The sequence below is a fragment of the Ruditapes philippinarum genome, unplaced genomic scaffold, assembly GCF_026571515.1.
Source record: "Ruditapes philippinarum isolate M1 unplaced genomic scaffold, ASM2657151v2 ctg617_1_1_1_1, whole genome shotgun sequence".
NCBI classification, from domain to species: Eukaryota; Metazoa; Mollusca; class Bivalvia; order Venerida; family Veneridae; genus Ruditapes; species Ruditapes philippinarum.
The window spans coordinates 80953-93711 of record NW_026859650.1 but is presented as its reverse complement, the minus strand read 5'-3'; the positions used below and the strand labels follow the sequence as shown (position 1 = coordinate 93711).

The window sequence follows — 12759 nt, the reverse complement described above, 5'->3', positions numbered from 1 at the left end:
ATATTACCTTGATCAATAGCAATCAGAAACAAAAAGAAAAATGAATAGTAAATAAATAGGTTTTACATATTTTGTGAACAAAGACTATGATTATTTAAGTAAATTAAATGATTTTTATTGAAGAATGAAAATGGTTTTGTCCTTAAAATCTTAAATAACTGACGTGATGTGATGCCCTGATTTTGGCATATTACTGTATTTTTTCAGAGATCTCTGATTGGTTTAGCTCGTGATTTACGTGGAGTAGCGTTTGCATTTAACACAAAGACTAGCTACATGTTATTATTTGATTGGCTGTATCCAAACTACACGCCGGTCTTACATCGTGCAATAGAAATCTGGTACAACGAGCCCAGTGTTACAACACCTGTACTGAAACTAATGGCAGAACTAGCCCAGAGTAGGTAAGGGAAAATACAGAATATAAATATATCAGTCTTCAACATTTGTGCATTTGATGAAAAGGGATATTATTTTACAAATGGTCTTGTCAGTCTACTCGGTACAATGTGAGCATTGTATAAGTATACAGGTGTGGCTGTATCAAACCTTGGGCCAGACATAAAAAAAGTTTCGTAACAATTTATTGGTCTCGGACAGTTGGGCTTATGATCTTTTGTTTCTTGCTAGTGACTCAGGAATCATGTGGGATAAGTAAGTTTGGTCACTTTTTGAGAAGTTGGTAATTACTGGATTGACTGTCGAGATAGGGTCATAACATATTGAAAGGAGCATAAGACCCCAAAAAAATGCATTACCATACGAGACCATGTCAATTTGATTGCATCAGACTTTATAGTAAATAAATAATCTGTCCGTGCAATTAATCTATTTTGGCAAGTTGGATAAATCCTGCCAAGTCTTACCTTGATTATAAGATTTTGTGAAAGGGTCTCTAAAGTAGTAGTTTCGCTGGAATTTTTCATGCAAGGTACCTGTAGAAAAAAAAACATGTGGATTTTTCTATACATACCTATGTTCATATGAGTTTATATTTAATGAGCAACGTGAATGAATATTGTTGAAAATTTACAGACTAAATCATGTATATTTACAGAGCTCAGAGACTTCAGTTTGATGTTTCCTCACCAAATGGCATCTTACTATTCAGGGAAGTTAGTAAAATGATAGTTAGTTATGGTATGTGAACACTTCTTTTTTTTATCTCATTTTAATACTACATATCAAAAGTATAACTTAGGTCAAGCTACAATGACAACCATACAGGCAGTCCATATTAGTGCAGTTCTGTATTCTTCCTCATTGATTTTACATTTGTTTTATTAGATAATATTCACAATTTTCCTGTTTAAACAATGGAGAGATGGCTAATGAATGTACAGCTACTAAATGCTCAGAAGTTGACAAACTATATCATCTAGAGTAAAAGTTTCTTTGTGACGAAAGTTGTTATGATTGCTTCTTCAAATCATTTGAGCAGAGCCACGACAAAACCAACATAGTGCGTTTGCGACCAGCATGCATCCAGACCAGCCTGCGCATCCGCGCAGTCCGATCAGGATCCATGCTTTCCCCTATCAACCCTTATACAAGTAGGGAAAATGATAGCGAACAGCATGGATCCTGATCAGACTGTGTGGATGCGCAGGCTGGCCTGGATCCATGCTGGTCGCAAACGCACTATTTTGGTTTTGTCGTGACGCGGCTCAATTTTGCTTTTTCCAAGAGTGTAGTTAACAATGTCATTTCTCAATATAGCCAGTAAGGAATGTTAACCATTTCATTGCTGGAATCGAAAGCAATCAGCTTTTGCAGTCTGACAAGGCTCTATACTTTGGCTGACCCACTTTTCATCAAGTTTTCATCTTAAAATCTATAAAATTGATTATAAAAAGTTCCAAAAATGGAAGTTGGACAAGTCTTTTAAAAGTTTTCAGCAGGTAAAGGGTTTAAGAAAATACCAAAGCTAGCCGGATGGCTAAAGACAAATTTTTGTTGCGAATTTTAGCAAAATACATAACCTCTGTCTCCTTCCTTTATCAATGTATGAGTGCTATAGAATATTGCAGGCTGAAAATTATTTGTTTGCTTACATATTGTTTTCTTATTTCAGGGTCCAGAATATTAACTCTTGGAGAAATCCCAAAGGATCGAATTTATCCAATGAAATATCCTTTATAATAGTTGATTGGATTCTACACATTAGATTTACCTCTTGTAACTTTATCTTAGTGAGAGAGAGAAAAAAATTAGTCTCAAAATGGAGTCACTTTCATTGGTCAATATTTTGTTTTTTAAATCAATGTGTTTCTGGTTAAGACATCAATGTTTACGATCCTTGGACATGATTTTCAATCCAGATTGACACTGTTCACATTAATGTGCGGGGAAAAAAAATTTTTTTTACTTAAGAATTGGGTCCAAAGTGAAAGTAGGCCAAAATTCATATAACAACAAAGCTCAAAATGTAAAATGATTGACCATTTGAAAATACACTTCCAGGTCTATGTTTTAAGGACTATTGTTAACAAATATAAAAATGTTAACAATAAGAATATTTATCTTAAATGTGTGAAAATTCAAAACAAATTAAAATGTTTTGCAAATTTTTATGCATATTTCATGAATGCTGAAGAAAGTAGCAAAGAATGTGAAATTATTTTTTTTATAAAGGTACCAAAATGTTAATAAAGTAGTATTTATGACTTCCATACAAAATACTAAATAGCTATAACTGTCAAAAAAATATATAAAAAACCATCAGAATCAAAAGATGGTTTAGGTATTTTTGGAAAGCATTTTTGGAGCATAAAGGGCCTTTAAAGTTGTATGTTATAATATAAACAATCATATTTTATAATATGAACATAATCATATTATTAAGTTTGGTCTATTGCTTCGTTTGTCTGTTTCATGTTATACAATTAGAGCCATAGCTGTTGGTTTAGTATTCATTGTCAAAATAGATTCCTTAACCATTGGTACATTAAAAGGTATATCAATATGTTTTTCAATGTTACGAGCAGCTCTATGTGGTAACTATGTCAATTTTGGTGTGTTCCGTCTCTATGGTGATGACGCCCTAGACAACGCACTTGCTGTCTTTGTCAAGTTACTCCTTTCCATTTCACAGACTGATTTACTGGTAAGTTTAACATACTTAAATAATAACGTGTTTAAGGCGTTGCGGAAAGTTATGTGTTTGTATTTTAGAGAGTTCATCATCAACATAATTATAAAAATATGTATGCTTTTGTGACATGCAAATCAAAGTTTTATTACTGTAAAACTAAATTCTTCAGTTTTGTCAAAGTTAGTATAGCATTTGTCTTTAGTTCTATTGCATATGAAGCTTTTGGTGTTTTAAGAAATTATTTTTAGTTTGATTGTGCAGGAAGCTTAAAGTTTATAGACACACTCTTGAAACAAGTACTGAGCAATGAGTATAGTTTCTTGCTCAAGGAAACAATGGTTTGCCCCTGACTAGGTTTAAACCCCCACAGAAATCAATCGTTAGATCTATAATCCGGTGCCATGCCGCCACTAATGTATGACGCTTATAAGGCACACTGGAATCTGTTCCTGTAATGAACTAGTACTAAGCAATCATTGTAAAGTTTCTTGCTCAAACAATAACTGAACATGTTTAAAAAATGCCTCTTTTTGATTGCAGGATTACCCGAAGCTGAGTCAGAACTACTATGGTTTACTAGAAAGTCTCGCCCAAGATCATATGACATTTATCAGTAATTTAGAACCTCAGGTGTTTCTCTATATACTCTCAACCATTTCAGAAGGTCTTACTGCACTAGGTATGTACAAGTTTTAACCCTTTACCGGCTGATTGGACTTGCCGATTACCATGTTTAAAATGTTAATAAGGTTGTTACTAAACAAAATAAATTGTAATAATACATTAAATAAGTATCGTATCACACCTGTGGGTGAAAGAAGGAAATGTTCACCTCAGATAAGTAATGTCGACTGATGCTTTAGTCGTGGTTAACTTTACCTTGTCAAGGATGAACGTGTTGATGAATTACCCTCGGTGGGATATGATAATTATTTCATTATTCCATTAAAAAAAATCTTAATCATAGTAACTTATAATAAAATGTGTCACCTGGTATGTGCACGAAAGCTGTTAGATAATGTTAGCTGGCCAAAACGTGATGCTGTCATATGACATTACATCGTGTAACCCTCTGACATCACATAAGGCTATATAATAAATAAATCGCATGAGATATATTAAAATATATTGTTGTTTCAGATACGATGGTATGCACAGGTTGTTGTGCTACACTAGACAACATTATAACTTACTTGTTTAGAAAATTAACGAGTAAGAAAAAGAAGAGTTCAGCCAGCAATTTGCCTGATAGCGAAGCATTCCTGAGAATCCTAGAATTACATCCTGAAATATTGCAACAGGTAATTACGAAACATTTTTATCGCACCTCTCTGGGGCATAAGTAATGTTACGGTTTTGTTCATTCACAATAATTGATGGTTTCTAAAGTGGTAAGTGGCTATTGAAACAATAAGTAGGGTGTGTGGCTTAGTAGTTATGGTCTACCTCAAACCACTTGCCCCTCATTGCTGTTGGTTTGAATACCACCAGGAACTTCAGATTCTTCCTTGTGACAAAACTATCCAGCTAGATTATGGAATGTCTGTTGTTGTAGTCAGGTGCCCATTTGCGACTTAAATAATGCATGGAGGGGCACCTGAGGTCTTCATTAAAGCTGGAAAGTTGCCATATTACCATTACAGTGTTTGTGATGTAAAAGTCAACCAAAAACATTTGTGTACAGATTAGTTAGGACTTTCCATCCTTTCCATTACAAATAGTGTTGTTTCACATTTATTAACTGATATCGTAGTATATAAATATGACTTTTAGTGGTGCACATAACTAATACCTATCATGGACATCTGTCCTTGGCTGGGGCATCATGTCAGGGTCACTTCTCAATTTATAATTTCACAAATTGATTCAGAAACATTTGATGATGTATTTTGCTGATAGAAATCTTCAATATGTTTTTAGACTTGCGATTTTAATTGACAATTTTTTGTAAGTTTTGTGAAACCAGTTGTCAATTTGTTGTCATTTAGATATACGATTGAGCCGTGTCACGACAAAACCAACATAGTGGGTTTGCGACCAGCATGGATCCAGACCAGCCTGCGCATCCTCGCAGTCTGATCAGGATCCATGCTGTTCGCTATCAGATTCTCTTCTTGTAATAGGGTTTGTAAGCGACCAGCATGGATCCTGATCAGACTGCGCGAATGCGCAGTCTGGTCTGGATCCATGCTGGTCGCAAACACACTATGTTGGTTTTGTCGTGACGCGGCTCAATTATTTTTCTGTTTCAGATGTTACAGACTGTGTTAAACATTATTATGTTTGAAGACTGCCGTAACCAATGGTCAATGTCAAGGCCGCTGTTGGGTCTTATTCTTCTAAATGAGGAGGTATAGAATTGTCTTTCCTGTAGACTTGATAACCATGTTTAAACCCTAGCCTGATGAATTTCTTAAATGGGCATGTATGGCTGACATTTTTCGAACTCTTTTATTATCAACTTATAGGATAAAAATTTGAAGTTGGTCAGCCAACAGTATAGAGCCTTGGAAAATCGCACAGAAGTGCAGTGGCCTGGCTTTACTCCGGTGGAAGCACATCTGTTTCTAGCAGGTTAAGGGATAACCCCTTAATATAAAGTTTTGTATAATTTTGTAAACAATTTTGTATTTTTGAGTAAAGTAATTTTATCTGATATATTAATATGACCCTTGACTTAGGGTTTTTTACATCCTTTCCTTTGTTACTAATTTGTAAACTGAAGAAGCCTGTTAGTGCGAAAACTGTCTTGACATTTCAGACTCTGTTGCTTTTTGAAATTATTCACTATACTGTCTTTGAAATGAAATAAGAGCCGTGTCACGACAAAACCAACATAATGGGTTTGCGACCAGCATGGATCCAGACCAGCCTGCGCATCTGCGCAGTCGCAGTCTGATCACGATCCATGCTGTTCACTTACAAACCCTATAACAAGTAGAAAAACTGATAGCGAACAGCATGGATCCTGATCAGACTGCGCAGGCTGGTCTGGATCTATGCTGGTCGCAAACCCATTATGTTGGTTTTGTCATGACGTGGCTCAATTATTTGTTAATTTTATTTCAGTATTTTAACAAGTTACGAGAGAGTATAATCTCCAGTCAGCCGCAGGATAAACAACCAACTATGGCCCAGTGCTTTGATAGTCTCATGGAAGGCATTGAGCGATCATTGGTCACCAAGAACCGAGATCGGTGGGTAGATAAATGGAAAATGTACCAAGTTTTTAATGTTGTTTTAATACACTCTAACCCTTTGATTAAAGATGAGTTCAAAAAAAGTAATCTAAAGTTATGACAATGTTACATCTAGTTATGAATTACGTTTCACAAATCATTCTTTCATTGTTTATAATTGTTTACTTTTGTAACTGGTAAATAAAGGCCTGTAAAGGCTTGAAAAATAAAGGCTAGGAAAATTCATAAGATTATACTTACAATCAAACCTGTGCAAAAATCCACCTCCAATAAAGCCCACCATGTAAATAAAGACCATTTTTGACAAATCTTCAGTTTTAAAAATACAACAGAGTAATCTGAGTATGAGGTTATTGGATTATTGTTTTGAATTACTCATAAAAAGTTATTACAACCAAAGCATGCTGTTGATTTAATTTTTCAGATTCACACAGAATTTGTCCCTGTTCAGACGAGACGTAAATGACTCTTTAAAAGCAACCGGTAACAACAGTCCTTCAACCTCACAGTCATCCCTGGATATGATGAACTTGTAGCATAAACTGATGTCTAAAGTCGTCGTTATCATCCGGAACAGCGCAGCAACACGCACTTCCCCTAGTATACATACACGTAGTTTGAACTATTCACACTGCCTATATGTCCAGCTTGGAATCATCAGCATCATTTCACGTGATGAAATTACCAGTGATCTCGTCATTAAAGAAATCATCACAATCATCTTGTTCACCCTACAAATCATTACCATTATAAATTGTTGTTTCATGGCATCATTGTAGAGCTTTGATGTCATAGTGTCACTTTATGACATCATCGTTGAGTTATGATGATGTAATGTTGTTTGCATTTTGGACCTTGTTTGCCAAGTTGTAATGTCATATTGTTGCTTTATGACCTAATTGTTTAATTGTGATGTCATAGTTTTGCTCTATGGCCTCATTGCCAAGTTAAGATGCCATTTAATAGCATTATGACCTCTTTGTCAGATAAATACTTTATGACATCAAAGGCTTGTTGTGATGTAATATTATTGGTTTATGACCTCACAGGCAAGTTGTTACGCATATTGTTACTTAATGACATTCAGATAAAGTTATGATGTCATATTGTTGCTCTATGGTCTCCTTGCCAAGTTGTGATGTAATATGGAGGCCTTATGACATCATAAGCAAGTTATGATGTCATATTTTGTTTTATGACCTCATTGCCAAGTGGTGATGTCATTTTGTCATTTCACAGGCAAATTGTTATGTCATATTGTGGCTTTATGATTTCTTGGTCAAGGTTAATTTTCATACTGAGGCTTTATGACATCATTGTTCATGTCGTTTTGTTTTGACATCATTGTCAGATTGTGATGTCATCTTGTGTCATGGTATAATTGTCAAGTTGTGATGTCACATTATGACATCATTGTGTATCCGCCATGAAGAGATTTTCTCATTTTTACTTTTGGTGCATTTTTTGGAGACTTCAGAGTTCATAGGATTGGACCAAAGTGGATGGAACATACACAAACTTTTTTTATTTTGGACATGGGCTCAATATAATTGAAGTCGGGGGTCAATGGTTAAAAAAATTGTTCTGAAGATTTGTCATTGGTTAGTTTTGAAATCTGTGTTTGTAATTAGACCAATCAGATACTTCTGTTTTAAACAGGTATTTTTAAATTATGTGTTTTTGTAGTTTAATATATGGGAAAATGGTGAATGGTTACTACAGAACTTTAGGATTATAATATCAACACAGTGCAGGAACAGGTTAACTCCTTACATAATTAAATAGGAGTAAACCTGTTACTGCACTACAGTGATGATATGTGACTGGAACTTTCTCTAGGAAGAAGTGACAATAAATCTATATGAATATAGACACAAAAATACATTGTAGCTACTGTATCAATTATTTTCTCTGTTTTAGGTCAATTGAATTACTGATGCATGCATGATTGTGCGGACAGTTGATTTGATTGAGTATAAAAAGTTAATACATGATTGTGTCTTATTGTTTGATATACATGTAGATATAGAAAGGAATCGGGATGAAGTTAAATTTCTGATTTTGTTTGTGTAAACAATGAATGGTGCAATTAATGTTATATACATGTACTTCGATGTGAATAACGACCTTAAGTCCTGTTTGTTTTTGTAAATATTTTTTGATACTTTGTAAATGAAATAATCGAATTGTGTTTTAAAGAAAATGTTAGAAATTTTCAAACGTGATTTCTTGTGGTACATTTAGTACATGATTTAGGATTTTGAATCTTTTGAATGCTACAACCAAAAGTAAACCAGAGTCGTTTCCACCAGGATATAGCTGGGCCAGTCTGCAGTTGATGGGACTGTGGACTGATTTGCGACCTGCTTCAAATTATCAGCTTGGTATCCCTAAAATTGATAATGGACAATGCCAAGAATAGAAACCGGACAAGTCCATTTTAAAAATTCCTACGGGATAAGGAAAAAAAGCAAATGTTATTTTCAGTTTTAAATTTGATTTTCTTGAAATATTTTGGTTCATATGGAGGCATACAGCATTAGTATTCTGGTGGAATGTATCTTTTAAGATTGTTATTACTGATCGTAGTGTTTATAGTATATCTGGTCATTAAAATATAATGGAAATATAGACAAGATTTTGACCATTAATGATTATACAAAACTTTACTGTTACATGAAATTTTTATGATATTCTATTTGTTATAAGATGGTTTGTTCGATCAATTTTATAGAAGGGACTTCACATTTCTTTAAAAGGTTAATGTTTTAAACCTATAGGCAAAATACTGGAACAAATTTAAACATTTATCTACTTAGCTTATTTGTAAATCAGATATATTTATCCAGTGCCTGTAAAGAAAAATTGTTGAATTTGTTTTGTTTGTTTAACCCTTTAAAAAATTACTTTTTTTATTCTGTTTGTGTGAAGATGCCCCACATAATCAAGGGTATAGAGTAATAACATGTTTTAGGCAGCCAGGTTTTTTACCTGTACCTTACATTTTGTGAAATATCTATATGCAAGTAACTTTCGGTAAGTTAAGTTATACGAATTAATGCTTCCCTGAAAGGGTTAATTCTACCCCCATTTAAACGTGTAGTTGTTGGTTTAATGTTTAAATTGAGCCGCGTCACGAAAAACCAACAAAAGTGCTTTGCGCCAGCTGACCCAGCCCCCTGGCATCCGCGCATTTGGGTAGGATCCTTGCTGCGCTTTATTTACTCTTTGTAAGGGTTGGTAAGCTAACAGCAGGGATCTATCAGATGTGCTGACAGCGGGTTGGATCCATGTGCGCAACCCTTTTTTTGGTTTTTGCATGACACGGTAAATTTACCCCTTAGACTCTTTTAATTTTTGTGCTAAAATTTTAAATTAAAAGTGCTACATATTTAACTGTTTTACATAATGTGCTATCTTTTATTTTTCCAAAAGAAATATTATACGTGTATTATGAATGTGCTATGTAATTACCAATTATTTTTGTTATTTTAAGGGGGTTGTTCAGAAAATTGAGTCAGAAAATTTCTCGACTGATAAAAATAAATCTTGAAAATTTCCAAAAGTCTTCTGCCGACCATTTTTGGTCTTTTGCAAGGACAATCTTAATCTGAAACTCGAAGGCTTTTCTCCATTTGTTCCTAATTAAAAAAAAACCACAACCAGGTGCCATATCAAAAAAAAAATTAGAGCTTTGTTACTTTCGTTAGCCATGTTAATGTGATTTTGTTATATGGCTGAAATAATTGGTGGGGTCATTTGGCCCATTAGACTGTTCATTTTCAAAATTACTTGCTTTCTACTACACACACCTTATTTTCACCCTTTACCTTTTGGAATGGACTGGTGCTTAGCTTTTTTCCAGCAGTCCAGTACCGGTCTAGCCAAACCTGAAATGGACTGGTGCGCAGCTTTTACCAGCAGTCAAGAGACCCAAGAACCAGTCTAGCCTGGACATCAATGCAGTCTGCCCAGGATCTGTCTATATTGTTCATTCGTATTTTGATATTGAAATCCCAAAATTTTTTAATAGTGTTCCCATTTAAAAGCGGGGGAAAATCTTTACCCGAAAAGGGGTTTAAAGTATTGTAATTGTACTAAATGAATTTGTATTTTTAAATTGGTCTTTAAAATTTGGATTTTCCCTTTTGAATTTTAAGTGATTTTTAATTAAAAAAAACCCATTTAGTAATTCTCCCTTGCTAGACGGGGATGATAACCCAAATGCGCAGTATAAGCACCCCAGCTAGACATCTGTTGCCCGGTACTTATTTTTGGGTAGCAAAATTTTTTTTATTATCCCCCCCGGGGAAATCGGAGGGGGATATTGTTTTGGCGTTGTCCGTCATTCCATCTGTCCGTCCAAATTTCGCTTCCAGACTAGTTCTCTGCAACTACCGGCTGGAATTCAACGAAACTTTATGGGAATCATCAATATCAAGAGGAGATGCGCATATCGTCGGCTTGTTCCGGTCTGACACTTTAACTCAGAGTTATGGCCCTTGATTAGTTATGCAGTATGCATATAGGGTAAAAATCGTTTCCGCGCTACTTCTCTGCAACAACTGGCTGGAATTCAACGAAACTTTCTGGGAACCTTCAATATCAAGAGGGGATGCGCATATCGTCGGCTTGTTCCGGTCCGACACTTGAACTCAGAGTTATGGCCCTTGATTAGTTATGCAGTATGCATATAGAGTAAAAATCGTTTCCGCGCTACTTCTCAGCAACTACTGACTGGAATTCAACGAAACTTTATGGGAACCTTCAATATCAAGAGGGGATGGGCATATCGTCGGCTTGTTCCGGTCCGACACTTGAACTCAGAGTTATGGCCCTTGATTAGTTATGCAGTATGCATATAGAGTAAAAATCGTTTCCGCGCTACTTCTCTGCAACTACTGGCTGGAATTCAACGAAACTTTATGGGAACCTTCAATATCAAGAGGGGATGCGCATATCGTTGGCTTGTTCCGGTCAGACACTTGAACTCAGAGTTATGGCCCATGATAAGTTATGCAGTATACAACCAGAGCAATAATCGTTTCCGTGCTACTTCTCTGTAACTACTGGCTGGAATTCAATGAAACTTTAAGGGATACGAAGAGGAGATGTGCATATAGTCGCCTTGTTCCGGTCAGACAGTTATAACTCAGATTTATGGCCCTTGATTAGTTATGCAGTATGCATACATCTCATTGGCATTTCCAGATATCACTATTTAACACAGAGTTATGGCACTGTTATTGCCCTAAATATTTATCAAGTTCAAAGAATATTACTGTTTATGCCATGATAAATATATAAATAAAGCCTTATGTCTTCAGTTGTTGTGTTAGTAATAACCAGAACTCGGCGGGGGATATAAATTCAACGAATTTGCTTGTTTGATATTGGCTTAATGGGATCTTTTATAACTTCAGAATGGACTGTTCTAAATTCATGGCTGGAAAACCCCAATTTTACAAATTCAGCAGGTTATGGGTTAAAACCCCGGCAGTCAGTGGGATACAAGATGGGTTGGGCTGCTCAGATGTACAGGGTTGGCCTGGCTGTGTACTGGTGTATCGGGCAAAATAAATTCCTTGCTAGATTTTTAGAGTTAATACAATTACCATTTTGAGATGTGTTTATTAAAGGCCGATTAAGACACAAATATGGTACCTTGCTATGTAACATCAAATACTTTATCAGCAGGTTTTTTGTTGTTGTTTTTTTGGTAATGAATTATTGAGGATATACATTTAAAATGTTTAGGTATACACAAGATAAATATGTGTTTGTGCAATTTGAATTAAAGTAATATATATATCCATATACTGTAAATTCACTTAATTCTGTGGTCATGAAATTTTGTATTTTTGTGAAAAAGAGCGCTTTCATGGGTTTTCAAATTCTTGGTTTTTAAATTCTTTGATTGTCGATTTTTGCAATAAAGTAAAATGCAGATAATGTAATTCAAAATAATCTGACAGAAGGCTAAATTTTGTTGGATCTCGAGTTTGTGGAATGTCCTATCTACGAAAATTAATGCCCTCACGAAAAGTAACAATTTTGCAGTATATGTTTCAGCAGAATAGGGAGAGCTATTGCACTCGTCCTTGCGTTGCCATCACACTAAGTTTTAATGTGTAAATTGGTATCTCCAAAAGCACTGAAGAGAATGGGTTGAAACTTTACACACTTGTTATCTGTGATTATCTTACATGTTGGGCACAGGTTACATAACTCTGGGTTACCCCTATACTGTTTTATTTCCCTTTTCTTACTGTGGAGCACTGAGAAAATTTGAGGGCATAGTAGGCCAACAGTGATGGTAACATGCCCATGTTGGTCTATAAACATTTTAGGTTGCAGATTACTTAAAGGCCCATTATGCCTCAGAAATATTTTCATCTTTACTGCTCGAAAGCTCTTTTAATTTTGGTGCACTTATATAGTAGCCAAAAAAGTTACTCATTGGCC

The 12759-nt window shown here is 35.1% G+C and overlaps 1 protein-coding gene across 1 annotated transcript in view; it reads left to right on the top strand.

Moving 5' to 3' along the window:
- Window positions 1-9375, top strand: part of LOC132757370 (exportin-7-like) — a 33691-nt gene extending 24316 nt beyond the window's left edge. Inside the window, exons 19-27 of the mRNA XM_060748638.1 lie at window positions 208-404; window positions 1058-1140; window positions 2075-2131; window positions 2949-3106; window positions 3635-3773; window positions 4235-4395; window positions 5347-5445; window positions 6164-6291; window positions 6719-9375. Of these exons, the coding sequence (XP_060604621.1) occupies window positions 208-404; window positions 1058-1140; window positions 2075-2131; window positions 2949-3106; window positions 3635-3773; window positions 4235-4395; window positions 5347-5445; window positions 6164-6291; window positions 6719-6830 (1134 nt within the window). The 3' untranslated portion in view covers window positions 6831-9375. The remainder of the gene's footprint in view (window positions 1-207; window positions 405-1057; window positions 1141-2074; window positions 2132-2948; window positions 3107-3634; window positions 3774-4234; window positions 4396-5346; window positions 5446-6163; window positions 6292-6718) is intronic.
- The last annotated feature ends 3384 nt before the right edge of the window (window positions 9376-12759 follow it).